Consider the following 18,721-nt stretch of genomic DNA (forward strand, 5'->3'; position numbering starts at 1 on the left):
ATTGTAACAAATCTGTTTTCTTGGAATTGGCTGTTACAACTTTGCAACCAGGAATGATTTTGTTACTTTATAGAATAGCTTCCCAGTACAAAACCTATTATCCCAAACAAAAAATGTTTCCTCGGCTAAAACTATCACAATTAAAAATGAGCAAAAATCCCACGGAAACCACAAATCCTGATATTCTGAGGCTCTGGGACTGAAGTCAAAGGAAGCAGTCTCCAAGAACAACGACAACAAAAATCAAGATGATCTTGGGCAGTGGAGGAACGCAGAACTGAAGAGATGAGGCCATCAGCCAATTTGCCACAAAAATCTCCAAGGCAGCAGAGCTTGGTGGTATATGCTACCTTGGTTCTCTCCCCTTGTTCCCTCACTTGGACTCGTACACCTCTTTAAGACATCATCCTCCATCTCCTCCAGAACTAACTGGGACTTCAGGAGATGAGCGGGGTGTAAATTCAGAGATCCTGGCTTGAAGCAAATGTCCCTATTAATAGAAAATAGGCGGGGGTAAGAAAAACAAAGAAGGGACTTCCCTGGTGGCACAGTGGTTCAGAACCTGCCTGCCAATGCAGGGGACACGGGTTCGATCCCTGGTCCGGGAAGATCCCACATGCTGCGGAGCAACTAAGCCCGTGCGCCACAGCTACTGAGCCCACGTGCCACAACTACTGAAGCTCACGTGCCTAGAGCCAGTGCTCCGCAATGAGAAGCCAGCGTACCGCAATGAACAGCAGCCCCCGCTCACGGCAACTAGAGAAAGCCTGTGTGCAGCAACGAAGACCCAACGGAGCCATAACTAACTAACTAAATAAATAAATAAGTTTATATATTAAAAAAAGAAAAACAAAGAAAGGAAGAAAATTATTTACAAACACAAAAGTTTGGGGGGAGGTAGGGAAAGGGAAAGAGGAATGACAACTTCAGTCCAGGAGAAATTACTGCTGGCATCAAGGATTGACTAACAAGGTGGAGCAAGGAAGTTACCCACCAATTCACAGGTCAATGAGCACTCCTTTTCCTACACTTTACACCATAGAGCGAAGGTAGATGGTTCAATTTCCCTAACAAAACTGAGCACCAAAGCCACAATCTTTTCTGCAAGTCAATACTCAAATTAAATCTGTAATGAGAGAAAAATAAATCCTAAAACAATATCCTACAAACAAAAATCACAAGACATCATATTTATGTATCTGTTCATTCACTTAAAACATTTTCCTGAGCCCGTTCTAAATAAATGCCAAGGAAATCAAACATAGCTCGCACCTTCACGTAACTTTAGTTCATGCCAGCTTAAATAGTAGTTATTAAGATTTAAGAAGTTCCTTTTAGTCCAGTATCGAAAATGAGTTGTGCTAAAACACAAAAACAAAACTCTTCTGGATGAAAACTGTGGAATTTTAAAAGTGAGAAACATTATCCTGTACCAAGTTTTACACAACACTGGGTTATGGATCCCCAGGAAGGATGAAAAATAATAAACGGGGATGGGGGTATGAAAGATACTAATGATTATAGCAGCTAACACCAAGAAAGGGCTTTACATATGTTAAGTCATTTAATCTTCACAAAAACCCTATGAGAGACGCACAATTCTCTCCATTTTACCAAGAAGGAAAGTTGAGAGAGGTTAAGAAACTTGCCTAAATACAACAACTTCTAAGTGCCAGAGCAGGGATTTGAATCCGGGTACTACGGCTCTTAACACTGCTTTGCTGCCTATAATAATAACATCATTACTAACAAAACAACGTTACGGTATGATGCAGACTCATGATCTGGGTACGTTCACTGATTCTCTTTGGATACTCTCACATCTCTATATTTCACAAACAAACAAAACCCAGCCAAAACTAAGACTCAGAGAAACGTTCCCAAGGTTATACGGGTCACAAGGCAGCGGAGTCCAGATTAGAGCCCAGATGGCTCAGAATCCAAAGACTCTTTACACTGCACCCCACAACCCAGATTGGATTCTCCCCTTATCCTCAACCAACCTCAAGCATCCCTCTGGGAGGCCCCAACACCACCTCCCTCCAGGCTCGCTCCTCAGAGACACATTTATTCAGGTGTCGTTCCATCGCCCACTGCCCAAGCCTCCCGGCTCTCCGGGCCAACCCCGCCCAGCCTGGGCAGGGCTCTCACCAGGCGGGAGTCGGGGGACCCTCGCAATCTTATTGGTGATCTCTGCAGTGAGCACCGCGAAGTCCTGCTCGTAGCCTTCGAAGTCGGACGACATGGCGGCTCCGGAGTGGCCGGCCCGGGCCGGAGCCTAGGTCAGGGCTGGGGCTACGCGGGGCAGGAAAAGACGGTGTAGGAACGCGGGGAGCTCCCTCAAAAGCGGAGCGGAGAAGCCGGGGTAGCTCCCAGCCAGGTCGCTTCCTGGTTGTTCTCCGCGATCTTGGTCCTCCGGAAGTTGGGCTGGGTGCGCTTTTTAGTTTCCGTTCGGGCTTCAAGATTAAGAAATTCGCTAAGGAAAAGCCCTTAAGTTAGTGCCCCCAAAAGCTTAAAAAATATGCGGGTTCTCGGGAATGACCGAAAGCATTTTTTGCCCTCCACGTTTTGGAAAGCGGCTCCGGCTCCCCAAGCTACAAGTCAGAGGGGCTTGCTTCCAGGGGGAAGTTTGATGCGGCGAACCTCCCGGAAGTGGCTGTCACGGAGGCTGCGCACTGAGCCTGAACGGGAGAGCTGCGGCGAGGCCGCTGGCGGAGCAACGCGAGGGTGGAGGCTGGTCCCGTACTCCAGCCTCTAGCCCACAGGATTTACTTTCTACTTGCGCTCGCCTGGGGTACCCATGACGGAGTTTTCCGAGCCGGAGAAAACCTGCTCCGGGTGAGCCCGAGCCGCCCCGGAAATGCGATGGCCAAAGAGCGGGCACTGAGGACCAGACTGAGGTGGGAGTCAAATCACGGGACGTGACCATGATTTTGGCGGTCTTCGCCCCACCCGAGTGAGGCCAGAGTCTCCAGAATGTTGAGACCAACCACACTTACCAAGATGTTCTTCCCCTGAGTGAGGATTTCTAAGCGCTCCGCTCCATGACACGGGCGGGAAATTGAGGCACAGGGCAGCGGCATCTGTTGCCTGGAAGTCTTTGTTACTCTGTACCTCTGATCTTCTTCCCTTGACTCACTCCAGTCCAGTCCGAAATACCCTTCTACAGATCTTCCCGGCGCTCGCCGTCCTGACTTTCCCGTCCCTCGCTCCGGGAGACACTTCATTTTTTTTTTTCCTCAGATATTCTCATCATGTTCCTTCTCATATACGCCTCCGATAGTGAGTTCACACACACTTATCTCTCCCCTCCCTTCCTTGCAGTCTCTTTGCTTTCACCCTTCCGCTTCTTTACTTTGACACAAATAGACCCTTAAGTTAGTGTTTGGGGGGCAACCGCAGGCAAATGGTGTAGACCATGTCTGGATCATACTTTATGTAATTCGAGACTGGGTAAGAGGCAGTTTAGAACTCCACAGAGGGAGATTGATGACTTGGCTTCTGTTGAGTTCATCTGTTACCGCCGTGGTTTACTCACTCAGCCTCTCCAAGCCATTTTCTTTTCTATGAAGAAGGAAGCTGGATTAGGCCAACCCTAAGGCCCTCCTTCCCAGCTCTAAAATTCTTCGTCTCCTCAAACCATTCACGAAACGGTTGCATAGACACAGTCCTCTGACAAGTTGGGAACAAAAGAATAAAAACAACCATTTTACAATCACGTGTCCAGTTTAGGTGCTATTCAGACGTGAGGAAAGTTTGGATAAGACAAAAATAGTTCTTTTTGACGTTTGATGAGGTACTCATTCCATAGTAATGTACTTGTGAGCTGCTTTTGTTTAGGTGATTATTGGAATTAACAAATACAGTACATAGTAAAATGTCTTACCGAACTTTCTCATTTTGTTTCTTTAGATTGGATTTCAAACCAAGGTACTGGATTCTCCTACGAAACATAAAGAGTGTGTAACAGTGAACATGGCGTAATCTGCATTAACATCCCACAATGTGAAGGCATGACAATTCAGGAACACACATGGACTTGTGGCACATGGAAATGTGTGCACAGAAAAAGGAAATCTGTAGTTCTTTAAAAACAGGAAGGAGTTCTTCCTCACCAAAATGGGTACATTCTGCTCAGTTATCAAGTTTGAAAATCTACAAGAAGTAAAGAGACTTTGTCACTGGGGTCCCATTATAGCCCTTGGTGTTATAGCAATATGTTCTACCATGGCCATGATTGACTCTGTGTTGTGGTATTGGCCCTTACATACCACTGGAGGAAGCATGAACTTCATCATGTTAATAAATTGGACTGTCATGATTCTTTATAATTACTTCAATGCCATGTTTGTTGGTCCTGGCTTCGTCCCTCTGGGGTGGAAACCGGTAAGAAAAAGATTCCTTAAGATGGTGAACCCTCATGGTAATATATTTAGTTTTTGCCTTATCTGCCAACCAGTAAGATCAAACACAGCCTGCTGTTTGCTTTGGTAGAGACTAAGTGTATTATTCTAATCACTGATCATTTAGAGCTCAAAGAATTTATTTTATACGGTTTGAAAGTATGGATCTAAATTAGTATTTCCCAAAGCAATTTCATTAAATACTTCTGCATTAAAAAAAAAAAAAATGGAGGGGTGGTGATGAGTGCATAAGTTTCTAGGAAACACTGCATATCATTCACCTCATAATTCTACAGTGTGGTTTGGCTCTAGGATCTTTTTTCATGTAACATATTAACACCCTTACAACTGAGAAAAACTTTAGAAACTACTGTTTTAAACCATAAAGTATTCAGAAATAATGGACAGCCTGGTAATAACAAGTCACGCCTTATGAATAAATACTATGGTTTGATTTTCTTTTATGGGAGATGGGGAAAGGATGGAATTTGAATTTTAACTTGCATTTCCAGCCATTATATTTGAGTTAAAATATTTTTAAATAGTGAATTTCTGGTAACAGCAACATCACTTTTCCAATGACCCAGAAGTTTATGTTTTGTTTCTATTTTGCTGCCAAGGAAAATTCTCAGGATAGCATGTACCTCCAATATTGTAAAGTCTGCCAAGCATACAAGGCACCACGGTCACATCATTGCAGAAAGTGTAACAGGTACTGTCTGTCTTTGCTCTTTATTGGGGATTGATCAACTTGATTACTGGTCTTTTGTTGTTATTCTTTCTACCACATCAATCCTAGTTTTATTTTCTGCAAGGTGGCTACTTTTTAAATAATGTTGTCAGAATAATTAAGTGTCATAATCTTCATTTTACTTTTAAATTGTCAATTCTGATAATAAGTATGACTCTTTTTTGTTATAAGTGAAAAGATTTTTCTAGAAAAGTACAGGTTTACTTTGCTTCTTGCCTTGCCAAGAGCAGGGTAAAAAGTTATACCTTTAGGTTGTTTTCATAAATCAGGATTAATTGTCGACTGTCATCTTGACTAGCCTTAGAATTGTTCTGAGTCTAAATTATAAAGGCAACCTGCTTTTTCCATTATTTAGTTGACTAACATTTACACTTTACACAGATCTAATAAATGAATCCAGGTGCCTATTATCACAGGTGTCTTATAGACAAAACTTAATTGGAAGAAAACAGAATCACTATGAAAAATGTGAATTAAGCTAGAACCTTTTTTAATGAACACCTATGTCCACTGATAAATAAGAAATTTATTATGAGAATGTTGAGGTTTAGGGGGACCATTGGAGGGGCAAATAAAGTTTAGTTTGAGGCAAGAAAATTTTCTTTTAGCAGCCTCAAGGAAGGGAAACAGAGAAAGACTGCTTATTAAACCACATCTTATATTCCGGAGTTAGCTTGCTTAGCTTAGAGACTCCACATCTAAAGGAAAAGAACAGGAAGGAAGGAAGTTACAAGCGTCTGCTAGGCCCCATCAACCCCAGTGGAGATTTATAAGTAATTTTGTTCAGTCTCTGTTGTTTTCCACTTCAGTCACTGCATTTCAGAGCTAGAGGAAAACCAGGAACTATGCTCATTTCTTTATAATGAACCTCTCAGCGGGCCTCCAGACTTCTTTAAACAAAGTCACTTGTAGCAGACATCTTTTCTTCAGATGCTGTTACAAAGCCTGCCCTTTCTTGTGTTGTTTAAAATTTAAAAGAAGTCACTGTTTAAAAACTCATAAAGATTTTTCTTTCTGTTCCATGAAGTATAATTCCTCTGTGACCACGCATGGACATGCTAGATTCCGATGTGCTTGATCTTTTGAAGACCAAAGTTATTTAAAGTAGACGGGATTTTCTGCCTCATGTTTCATGTAAATTTTTCTTGTTAGGTGTGTGATGAAGATGGACCATCACTGTCCTTGGATCAACAACTGCTGTGGTTATCAAAATCATGCTTCGTTCACACTGTTTCTCCTTTTAGCACCACTGGGTTGTATTCATGCTGCCTTTATTTTTGTTATGACAATGTATACACAGCTTTATAATCGGGTAAGTGAAAATGTTATAAAATCATGCCAGCTTAAATAGTAGTTATTAAGATTATTTAAGAAGTTCCTTTTGGAAATATGCTTTCTACAGTTTAGGTGGGGAAATAGAACTTTGTTTTATAATCCTCTATAAGGATTCCTTTTAAAAAAGCAGTAAAACAGTTTTTAAGATGAGGAAAGATCATTTTGTTCTGGAAACTCACCTTATATGCTCTAGTTGAAGTTGACAGTTATTTTAGTACTATGTATAACTTACTGGACTTCAAACTTGGTAGCTATGGTAAAGAATAGTTAGAGGAAAAAGCAGAAGAGGGAGAAAAAAGACAATACTAGTGCTTTCTGTTTCCATTCGATCCTGTGGCCAGTTGTAGTTCTTTTGTTCATTTCTAAATCCAGTGTCCTGGAACGTGGCTTACAGAGCAGGTGCACATTCTAAGATATGGTGCAACTGACTGAGTTGATTTATGGGCAAGTAGTCATGAGATAAAGATCAGTAGTCACAAATTGAGGCCCCTAAAGAGGTCTGGAGGGTCAATGAGGGAAACAGGCCTGGTGGGATGTGGTAAACTGGAAAACACAAGTCCTTCACACAGGGAACAACCCATATTTGACTTCAGCCAGTTCTTGATGTTTGGAAATCCAGCCTGGTGATGTCAGATCATCTGGTTTTTCAAGAAAAATCTGAAAATCTGGATTCTTTATGTGAAATCTGATTTCTAAATCACTAAATTTCTAAATTTTGGTACCTAACTTCATATTTTAAAACATTTTGTAGGCCAGGCAGTACACATCAGCAGGCCATATTTGGCCTACATTTTGCTAGTTTTTAAACCTCTCGTTGTGGAACATGAGGGAAGAAACCACTGAATCCTAGGCTATGTTTGTCGCTGTGGAAATCACTGTAAATAGAGGAAAACAAGGAGAGGATGGGAGACGCAGTTACAGCTTAGATTAGTGTTGTTCATGCATAGTAATGTTTGTGCGGTCTACCTAACACTTTCTGAGGGAACAATAACAAACAAACAAAAAACGTTGTAGAATACCTAAGAATGATCTCATGCATATCAGTATGAGTTCAAACCACAGTATGGATTAGAAACAGCTCTGTTTGCTTTGGCCACGGTGTCAAGTTGTCATTTGTTGATCTTTTTGACCAAGTTATTTTAAATGGTAGAGTATGACCGTTTACGACAACCAAGTATTTCGAGTGTGTGTTGTTGTTATTGTTTATAGCTCTCCTTTGGGTGGAACACAGTAAAGATTGATATGAGTGCAGCCCGGAGAGATCCTCTTCCGATTATTCCGTTTGGATTAGCTGCATTTGCTGCCACCTTGTTTGCCTTGGGATTAGCTTTAGGAACAACCATAGCTGTTGGGATGTTGTTTTTTATCCAGGTAAGTTCCTTTATTACCTCTAGCTAAAGTTGTCAAGTTATTGGGGCCACTTGTAAAGAGAAAGAGATAAAGCTTCCATTTAAGTATGCAGTGTGAAATGGAGATTATTGATACTTATTCCATGTAGGTGATTAATTTAATCTTCTACTAGTCAGATAATTTTGAAGTGACTTTGCCAGAATTTCTAGGTTATTGATTTAATTTTTAAAATACTAACTTAGAGTTACATAGCATTTTATACTTGAGAAAGCTCTTCTCACTGTCTCTCTTGATCTTCACATCAACCCCAAAAGAGGTCGAAGAGGAGTATTGTTTTCCCTTCCTTACAGATGAGTAATTAAGTCACAGGAAGGTTAAGTGACATAGCCAAGATCATCCATTCATGTATTCAGTAGACATATATTCAATAAACATAATTATTGTTATTTTATAGTAGCATATATTAAATCAAAATCATAACAACATAGCTAACATTTATTGAGTGCTGTTTTAGGCTTTTTACATGTGTCAGCTCATTTAATCTCCATAACAACCCTGTAATATAGGTGCTATTTAATGTCTACTCTGTGATGAATCACTTTGCTAATTACTGAGGCTACAAGAATGAAAATGAAAGGTTCCTGCCATTAGGGAACTCACAATGAGTGGTGAAGAGTTAACTAATACAGGGTCATGTGTATGGCGTAGATTTATGTACAAAGTGCAATATGAGAACACAGAGAAGGAGGATGTGGCCCTGAACGGATCAAAAAATAGTTCTTATGACTCATTTCATTCACTTCATTGGTTTATTCATTCACTGAAGGCCCACTGTGGACCAGGTATTGTGCTAGGCCCTTGGAATATAATAAGGACTCCCAGTCCAGGGTTGTCCTTACTGTGTCACACTGTCTCCATGAAGGCACATCGAGACTTCAAAGAATTGCAAGACGTATAGAACTAGAAGCGCTGGGCTTGAGGGCCCTGATGCATCACCCAGCCCTTTTTGAACTCTTGGTTTTAAAATAACCTGGTTTTGGTTATAGTTCACGTTTTCTACTAGCCTGGGATCAAATTCTTTGAAAAATTTTCCTTAATCCCTATAATTAAGAATCATATTAGAAATAAACTAAAATCCTGTGGTGTAAAAACCTACATAAATGGAATTGTCATAGCTAGGAAAATCAAAAAATAGAATCAATACTGAAAATATTCAGTTTTTACGGCAAGCAAAATATCTAGGTTGACTGCAATGAGTCACTTTTACTTGTAATAAATAGATTAATCATGCATTTAAGATTAAAAATAGTGGTAAAAGATTTTAATAGCATAATACATCTATATAATACTGATTGAATGGATTATATCAATATTTTATTAATACTCCGAAAAACTTATTCAGAAGATAGTACATAAAACATGATTTTTTATTTAAACAGCAGATTCAGATTTGACTGTGGATCGATGTAATCATTCATGTGAAGATGTACAGTGGTTAAGAGTTAGATGGACCACACTCTGTTACTTAATCTCTGTTATCCTGATATCTTCATCTATGGAGTGGAACAATAAAAACTACCTCGTAGGGTTAGTGTAAAGATGATAATCTTAAATGAACCAGTCACATTATGAAATTTTACTATTTATCATTTAATTTCCAGATGAAAATAATTCTCAGAAACAAAACTTCTATTGAATCATGGATTGAAGAGAAGGTAAATTTTATAATTGTTTCCTCAATATCGATAAAGTACTGATTAACTAATAGACCAGATTAACTAATAAATGCCCCAAAATGAAAACTTGGCTACCAAATGGCTTCCTTACGTCATTTGCATGCCATGTAAAAGGTGCTCATAGGAACCGTTTGATTTATTCCTGGTTTAATATGACTCCCACAGAGCTATCTCACACACTGAGTTGTTGAAGAGGCCTAAGCCACACATGAAACCATTTGGCTGTACTCTCTCAGACTAGAGGAGAAGGCAACCCATTGGGAAAGGAACTTCTGTCCTACCAAGGTGCCATCACATAGGCTTTAGACATCAGATAAGGCTTATAACATTTAGCTTGTTACAGACCTCACAACCTCCAGTACATACTTCACGCTGTCCATTGTGATTCTGATATAAAAAGTACCTCTGACTGCCCCACTCCCTATTTAAAACTTCTCAGAGCCTCACTATCACTGTAACAGGGGGTGTAAACCCAAATGCACTAGGGCCCAGGCAGATAACCTAGATGTGGGGAGCCAGCCTGTAGGCCAGAGCTGCCCGGCAGACAAAGCTGATTGGTGCCACAGGGAAATCCTCACCCAGTATTGTGAGATCGTATCATTTTTTTTTTTCCAAGAAAAGTCAGAGATCTGGATTTCTGTGTTACCTCCTTTCTACTTTTAAGCACTGGCAAGCAATTCAAATTAAAAACAAACGAAAAACCTTTGTGGGACAAATAAAACACACCTATAGGACATATTTAGCACCCTGGCAGCCAGCTGGTGAGCTTTCATTTACAGCAGCAGTTCTCAAACTTTTTGGTCTCAGGACCTTTTACATTCTCAAAAATTGTTAAGGACACTAAAGAGCTTTTGTTAATGTGTATTATATCTATTGACATTTGCCATATTTTCTAACTGAGAAAATCTTTGAATATTTATTATTTCATTTTAAAATAACAATAAATCCATTATATGTTAATAAAAATAACATGTTTTTTGGGAAAAATAATTAAATTTTCCAAAATAAAATAGGAAGTGGTATTTTTTATATAAATCTCTAATATCTGACAACAGAAGACAGTTGGATTCTCACATCTACTTCTGCATTCAGCCTGTTGCGATATGTTGCTTTGATTGAAGTACATGAAGAAAATTCAGGGCTTCCCTGGTGGTGCAGTGGTTGAGAATCTGCCTGCCAATGCAGGGGACACGGGTTCGAGCCCTGGTCCGGGAAGATCCCACGTGCCACGGAGCAACTGGGCCCGTGAGCCACAACTACTGAGCCTGCGCGTCTGGAGCCTGTGCTCCGCAACAAGAGAGGCCGCGACAGCGAGAGGCCCGCGCACCGCGCTGAAGAGTGGCCCCCGCTTGCCACAAGTAGAGAAAGCCCTTGCACAGAAACGAAGACCCAACACAGCCAAAAATAAATAAATAAATAAAGCAAACTGTCAACAAGTAAAAATAAATAAACACTATTATAAAAAAAAAAGAAAATTCAGCCTCAGATAAGTAGGTAGAAAAGGGTGGAGTATTTTAACATGTCTTTTACATAATAGTGGATATTCCTTGATAATACATTAAAGCTTGACAAGTGCTAGTTCTTGAGAGGTTAGTTGCATGTGAGATCTAAAACTACATCAGTAAACTTTGTATTCTTTTGTATTTAAATCCATCAATCTATCTTGCTCTTTGAATGGATCTGGTACCCACATAGATCATCAGGCATTGGTCATTTGGAAAATAGTAGTTTACAGCATTACACAGATTTTTAAAACGTTGACACATTTCATTATACAATATCTAAAAGCCGTATTCATTCATATCACTACCAATTTTATGGGGAAAATCTTTAAATATTGGAAAGCTGTCAAGCTCATAGTGGTGGCTATAAATTTTCCAAGTTCCAATTTTCACTTGAAAGCCTAATTTTTTCCACTGGCAACACTCAGTTGTTTATATGAAGTAACAGCCTGACTTTGTTCATTTTCGAGAAGATGTCCACTAAATACTGAGGTCTGAATAACCTTGGTTTTTCTGTTACATTACTCATTCTTTCATGTAAAAATAGCATTACATGAAAAAAGCTGGCTACACAGCTTTTGTTAGCTCACAACTCAAGTGTTTTTCTTGAGATAAGCACTTCGGCAAGCTTTTATGTGTACTTTCCATTTTGTCACACAGAATATTAAAGACTTCTACTTTTAAAAAAAAAAGACATCTACTTGAGGGCTGAGATTTAATAAAAATAATTTTTATTTCTTCATCAAGAAATTTTTTTGTAAAACTGGGCTTTTTGTTGGTTTGGTTTTGTTTGAATTATGAGTGTGTAGCAGTGAAGAATATAGCACCTATTAATACAGTTTGGTGCCACTGTCTTGATTCCTGCTTAAGGTGCCAGCAGTTTTACCCACTGTTGCAAATGTCAACACCATGAAGAAGGCAAATAACATCTTCGTATTATTATGAAAGTTGTCTGACTTCGTTCAACTCCAAGAAAAGGTCTTGGGGACTCAAGGAGGTATGCAAAGCATACCTTGAGAACCACTGATGTACGGGTTTAAGTCCAAGCTCCTTAGCTTATGCGTAATATCAATAAAACCTTTTATGTCTTGCTCCTACCTGCTTCTCCAACTTCATTTCCACCCCTCCCACCCCATTCACACTCAATACCAGCTAATACCAAATAGTTTGCACATCTTAAGCTTCTGTATCTTTTCACATGTTGTTCCCTCTGCCTAGAATATTCTTTCCCCCTATTTTTTGCCTAATTTCTTGTCCCTCAACACTTAATTTAGCTGTCACTTCCTCCAAGGAACCTTCCTTGACTTTCCCTAGACTAGGTTAAGTACTTCTGTACCATTTTCCTGTAGCACTTACTGCACATCTCTGTCACCTTTTAACACACAGTATTGCTGGAATCCCCCATCTTCACTGAGTGCTTCTCTTAAAGACCATGCCTTGGTTATTTTTGTAAGCTACTCTCATCCTTAGCACTTTTTCTTCCTTAATATTCTAGATCTCTGTTCTCTGAGGCTCTTAATTATTTTGAAGACTGAAGCTTTTGCTTATAAAAAGGGAAAAGAAATTACCCTTTACTGTCTGGGTGGGGATGGACTTACATGTTGTCATGTTGCAGCTTGACAATTCTTTTAATTGAATTAACATCAACATCACTTTATAAGTAACTGCAAAAGCTTTTCCCTAAAATGCTGTCCCCCGGTAATATTTCAAGGTATCGTCTCTAGTTAGCATAATATGTTGACATTAGATTAACAGTGTTTTTTTGCTAATGACCAAAGTTCTTTATAAAGTGCCATGCTAAATCTAGAAGTTATTTTAAAACTGGCACTCTGTTGCTCAGTAAAAATCAAATAAGTGATTGTATTGATATTAAGTTAAAATGTATCAAAATTACAGATTTTATTACACTGTAAGTATCAACTGGATTTGTACACTTATTGTAGGAATAAATGGTGTATCTTTATACCAGTAGGTGTCAGTGGAAATTCAGAAATTCTAAGAAATTTCTTAGAAATTTCTATCAGAAATTCTAAGCCAGTTTATCTCTTTAAGTAAAAGTTAACAATTTAAATGCCTAGAATATAATTTATGAAACCTGAATATTTATATATATATATATGCATAAGATGTACATATAAATGCCTACATAAATAAGTATATACACATATGTAATGGTATATAAAACTGAAAGATCTCTTACACATACCTGCTAGCTTTAAAAAAAATAATTTTCATAGAATGATGACTCCCCTGTCACACCTTTCCTGGCCACTCACACAGGTGTTGCTGCCACGCAGGATGCCGCCGTTGCGTTCTAGTGCACCCCACCTAATGGTTCCTTCCATCCTGAATAAACCCTTGTTTTCTCTTAAACCTCCTTATCAATATATCTTCTTTACACCTGGATTCCTTTGTTCTGCTGAACAAGCAGGAACATTGAGGACTTTTTCTATATGGAATAAAGTTACTAACTCCTTTAATAAACGTTTTCGAATGCTTAAATTTGGTCTTATTTAGGCGTATTCCTGAGTAACTCCTGTCAGACATTTTCTGGATGGTCTCATACAAGGTTGGTATTGTGTGTCAAGTTCTTCCTATATTGTGATAAGTGTGTTTATTTCTCCTGTGTACTCTAACGTTACAACAAGGAGGAAGCATTTTTAGGAATGATACAAATTTGAGGAATAAATGTTCTCAATAGTATATTACTAAAAGCCATTTAAGACAGATGTATCTGCCATCTTACATCTTTGTTACCCACAGGCTAAAGATCGAATTCAATATTATCAACTAGATGAAGTCTTTGTTTTTCCTTATGATATGGGAAGTAGATGGAAGAACTTTAAACAGGTTTTTACGTGGTCAGGGGTCCCCAAAGGAGATGGACTGGATTGGCCAATAAGAGAAGGCTGTCACCAGTACAGCTTAACAGTGAGTATTTTTATTCAGATAGTCTTGCCTTTTTGCCTCACCTTCTTCCCCTTAACTTCTCCTTAACTCTGATGGCATTTTATAGTAAAATAAGTAATAAGAATTTTTTCAGCATGTCAAATGAATCTAAATTAATTCTAAAGCACTCTTTGTATCATGTCCCTCCTTCTATTTAAATCTTTCCTTACCTCTTCATACCTGTGAGATAAAGTCCTGATTCCTTAACTTAGTTTTATAAAATCTGGCCAAAAGCTACCTTTCACCTACATCCTAGCAGGAATCATCCTTTCCAATCAGCCTAGTCTACTCAGCGAATTCCTGGTACATTCCTGACACCTAACTCTTCCCCAACACTGTTTTTTCTGTCACATGAGCTCCTCTTTATCAGAAATTATTCAGACCAGTTCCACTGCCCTCTCTTCCATAAAGACTTACCTCCCCACTCTAGACTCAGCTGGATTTGGCACTTAATCATATACTAATGCATATTAGCACATGAGGTCTCATTTTTATTTAATTCTTGTATCTTATGTCTTTAACTTAACTTGGCAAGATTCTAGGCAGAGGTTATTTCCCCTACTATATCTAGTGTAGTAACATTTAATAAACTTGCTGAATAAGTGGAGAAAAGGAGTTGAAATGGTGACTTTTAATTAAGACTCATTGTTGGTGAAGTTTGCAGTCTGTTCGCCTTCTCTCTAAAGGATCAGTGAGTCTCTGTATCCTCTTCACCTCAGGGACGAGCCCGGAAGCCCCCTGAGGGCAGAGAGCACATCTCCCTGATTCCTGGGCCACAGGGAGTGCTCTGTGAATAAAGACATTGGAGAGGGAACACTGAGAAGGAGGCCCCATTTCAGTACCAGTTTTTAGTCATAGGGCCTTCTTTCCATGCTAAAAAAAAAAGAAAGAAAGAAAGAAAAAAGGCGGCCTTTAAATTGTCAGCAATTTGAAATGTTGGAAAATTGGGAGTTTGTCATGTCACTGTGCTATAGTAAATGAGGAAAGCCTGTTTTTAAACATTGAGATGAGAGACTTCATTTTTTTTTTATATCTTCCAAACAGATAGAACAGTTGAAACAAAAAGCAGATAAAAGAGTCAGAAGTGTAAGTAATTCTTTTGCAATGATACTAATTTCTTTTTCTTTTGTCAGGCTCTGTACTTCTGTGTAGCTTTTAAAATTGCCTTTGAGTAAAAACCAACTGTTAGCTTTTATTAAATAATATTTCTTAATACATTTGTTGAAATTTAATGCATAGTACTTTTGTTTTCATTTAAATAGTTTGGACTGGAGGTTTGGAGGGAATTTAGTCAATTTATATTGTCAAAAGATAATTATCCTCAATATAGTTCCCTAGTGTGAAACTTGTCCTTACAGTGATGCTGAATAATTCAACAGCCACTAGCTACATGTGGCTATTTAAATATAAATTAATTTAAATAAAATTAAAAATTAAGTCCCTTGGTTGCACCAGCCACATTAAAAGTGTTCAGTAGCTACATGTGTCTAGCGGCTATCACACTGGATACCACAAGTATAAAACATTTCTATCACTGCAGAAAGTTCTACTGGACAGCACTGCTTCTAAAATTTCATTCTTAGCCATGTGCTTGAAATGAAGGGTAAGAAAAAGCCTGAGAATTAGAAGCATCAATTAATTACCTTCTATAAAGGGTAGATAGGGAACCAGGAGGGGAAGACTTGCCTGATATTTTGGATCTACCTTTAACAGTTTACATTCAAACTTAAAAAACCTCAGGTATGGGTTAACGTTAAATTGTTCTTCTGCTCACTAATGACAGGTTCAGTATAAAGTAATAGAAGATTATAGTGGTACCTGCTGTCCTTTGAACAGAGGAATCAAAACCTTCTTCACGAGCCCCTGCACTGAAGAGCCTCGGATAAGGCTACAGAAAGGGGAGTTCATTTTAGCCACAAGAGGCTTACGGTAAGTGACAGAAAGTAGTGAATTTCTTCTTGAATGACGAAATTGGCATCTAGACCCCCCCAAAAAAATTAATTTTAATCTTTTAAATATTTCAGATACTGGTTGTATGGAGATAAAATTCTTGATGATTCCATTAAAGAAGGTATGAAAGTGGAAGGGGGTGTTTAAAGGACAAGACTGCCAGCAATAACTGCAAATTTTACAAGAATAACTTTTTTTTGTTTTTTGTTTTTTGTTTTTTGTTTTTTAAGAAGATGTTGGGGGTAGGAGTTTATTAATTTATTTATTTATTTTTGCTGTGTTGGGTCTTCGTTTCTGTGCGAGGGCTATCTCTAGCTGTGGCAAGCGGGGGCCACTCTTCATCGCAGTGCGCGGGCCTCTCACTATCGTGGCCTCTCTTGTTGCGGAGCACAGGCTCCAGACGCGCAGGCTCAGTAGTTGTGACTCATGGGCCTAGTTGCTCCACGGCATGTGGGATCCTCCCAGACCAGGGCTCGAACCCGTGTCCCCTGCATTGGCAGGTAGATTCTCAACCACTGCGCCACCAGGGAAGCCCAAGAATAACTTTTATAAACAGCCACATCACGTGCATTAGGGGAACTAAATAGGAAGGCACATCATTAAACAACAAAAAGCTCTTTGTATTATTTCTCCATATACTTGTATTTATCGAGTCTTTGCAGTGATTAGCAAACATCACACCCCATACTTAACTGTGCGACAGGCACTTGTGGAAATGCTTCACTTGTGGTATTCAGGTCCCCAACAGCCCTCTGAGGTCCGTGCTGTCACTGACATTTTATTGGTGAGGGAACTGAAATGTGGAGAGGCTAAGCAACGTGCCCAAGGCCACACTAAATGCAGATGGAGCCAAGACTCCAGCCCACGCAGTCTGGCTCCAGAGCCTATGACTAAGCTGCTATGCTATACACGCCCCCATTGAATGAATCGTCCTTTTAAGTTATTATAAAAACTAATGAATTGAAACTGTCTTTGATTTTTTTACTTTTAAGAATTGTTCCTTTTTAAAGTAAAGATTAACCCAGGATGCTCTTTTGAAAACACTGGGTTAATCATAAATTAACCCATGTGACAGCTTAGGCAAGCTTGATATAGAAGTGCACAAGTTAGAGAAAGTCTAAAAGGAAAATTCACAAAGGCTACAGGGAGATAGTCCCCCGGAACAGATGAAGTATGACAGAGCCATACTCCTTCATGGTCACACACATGTACGTGAACACCAAGTTGTCCCCACTCCACTGGGGCTCTCCTGAGCTGCATCAGCTCCTTCCCCAGATGATGGAATTCGGGAAATATCTGTTTTCTAGCTTGTTGGGAACATTTATTTTATTTTTTTTATTTATTTAACTTTAACCTCATATTGTGCTTATAAAAGATGGTGGGGGGTGGTAAAGTCTAACTAAAAGCTTATTAATTGGAAGTAATAGGACTAATGGGTCTCACAAATGTCATTGTGGTATATCTATTTCATATCAGTTTCATTTTCTCCCTCAGGTGTTTCAAGAATAAGAGGATGGTTCCCTAGAAACTGTGTAGAAAAGTGTCCCTGCGATGCTGAAACAGATCAAGCCCCAGAGGGCGAGAAGAAAAATAGATAGCCACTTTTGAAGTAAAATTACTCTAAGTCCGCTCCATTACTTGAAAACTGTACATATTACTAAAGAATTATGCAATGAGCCTACTCTGGTTAAGGTGTTCTTTTCCTCAAAGGTGCCCTAGTGCCATGATCTAAATATTTTTATTATCATTTTGAAATGGAGAAGCCATTCTGCACATACCTTTGAATTCCTGCACCTCGATGCCACCGCTCCCTCTCCCCAAAAGGAAAAACACTTCACCCAAGTAAGTCGATTGCATTTTCTCTAGGATTTTTTTATGCACTGCACACGATGGACCTCACCTGCAGATATAGTTCCCCCTTTGTCAGGAGCATCTGCATGTGATGCTTTTATCCTCTCTCACCCTCTGCCGAAATTTCTTATGTAATATTCTAGATACTATAGAACTTAATTTGCAGATTCAGTGTAAGCTCAGATTTTATTACCCGTCTTTTAATAATGAAGATTTTGTCAAATCAAATAAAGATCAATGGACGTTCTGTATAAATCATAGTTTTTACTCAAAGTATCTTTCTTTTTGCTGACTAAAAAGGATTGTCTTAGTTCCTTATGGAAAACTGCTTTACTGCCTTGTGAAAAATCAACATCTTTAATAATGAATCTTAAGACATACATATTTGCCTCAAATTACCCAATTAATGGCATATTGAGATGAGAGGATTCTAGGAGACTTTTTTTTAATTGAAGTATAATTGGTTGACAGTGTTACAGGTGTACAGCAGTGATTGTTATATATATATATATCTATATATATATGTGTGTATATATATTCAGTTATATATATATATGTATATATATACACATATATTCTTTTTAGTTCTTTTCCATTATAGGTTATTACAACATAATATAGTTCCCTGTGATATACAGTAGGTTCTTGTTTATCTATTTTATATATAGTATTGTGTATCTAATAATCCCAGATTCCTAATTTATCCTTCCTTGCCTCTTTCCCCTTTGGTAACCGTAAGTTTGTTTTCTATGTCTGTGAGTCTATTTCTGTTTTTTAAATAATTTCATTTGTATCATTTTTTTAGATTCCACATATTAGTGATATCATATGATACTTATCTTTCTCTGTCTGACTTCACTTAGTATGATAATCTCTAGGTCCGTCCATGTTGCT

At 38.8% G+C, this 18,721-nt stretch overlaps 2 protein-coding genes across 8 annotated transcripts in view; one reads left to right on the top strand and one right to left on the bottom strand.

The window, feature by feature from the left end:
• The window catches only part of VTI1A (vesicle transport through interaction with t-SNAREs 1A), a 365,752-nt gene extending 363,359 nt beyond the window's left edge, over window positions 1-2,393 (bottom strand). For all 5 annotated transcript variants that reach the window (XM_060099530.1, XM_060099512.1, XM_060099547.1 and 2 more), the window contains exon 1: window positions 2,152-2,393. In XM_060099530.1, coding sequence (XP_059955513.1) covers window positions 2,152-2,245 — 94 coding nt within the window. In that variant the 5' untranslated portion in view covers window positions 2,246-2,393. The remainder of the gene's footprint in view (window positions 1-2,151) is intronic.
• Window positions 2,394-2,669: 276 nt separating this feature from the next.
• On the top strand, window positions 2,670-18,082 carry ZDHHC6 (zinc finger DHHC-type palmitoyltransferase 6). Of its 3 annotated transcripts, XM_060099559.1 has the most exons (11): window positions 2,670-2,900; window positions 3,913-4,386; window positions 5,024-5,115; window positions 6,307-6,466; window positions 7,699-7,860; window positions 9,501-9,554; window positions 13,841-14,008; window positions 15,071-15,112; window positions 15,810-15,955; window positions 16,051-16,097; window positions 17,471-18,082. In XM_060099559.1, the coding sequence occupies exons 2-11, from the start codon at window positions 4,120-4,122 to the stop codon at window positions 17,572-17,574; spliced, it is 1,242 nt and encodes a 413-aa protein (XP_059955542.1). In that variant the 5' UTR covers window positions 2,670-2,900; window positions 3,913-4,119; the 3' UTR covers window positions 17,575-18,082. The 3 variants fall into 3 exon arrangements, with proteins under 3 accessions (XP_059955542.1, XP_059955551.1, XP_059955560.1); XM_060099568.1 differs by lacking the exon at window positions 15,071-15,112; XM_060099577.1 differs by lacking the exon at window positions 2,670-2,900 and having other exon boundaries at window positions 4,340-4,386; window positions 6,399-6,466.
• The last annotated feature ends 639 nt before the right edge of the window (window positions 18,083-18,721 follow it).

Source organism: Mesoplodon densirostris, chromosome 1 (genome assembly GCF_025265405.1).
Source record: "Mesoplodon densirostris isolate mMesDen1 chromosome 1, mMesDen1 primary haplotype, whole genome shotgun sequence".
NCBI classification, from domain to species: Eukaryota; Metazoa; Chordata; class Mammalia; order Artiodactyla; family Ziphiidae; genus Mesoplodon; species Mesoplodon densirostris.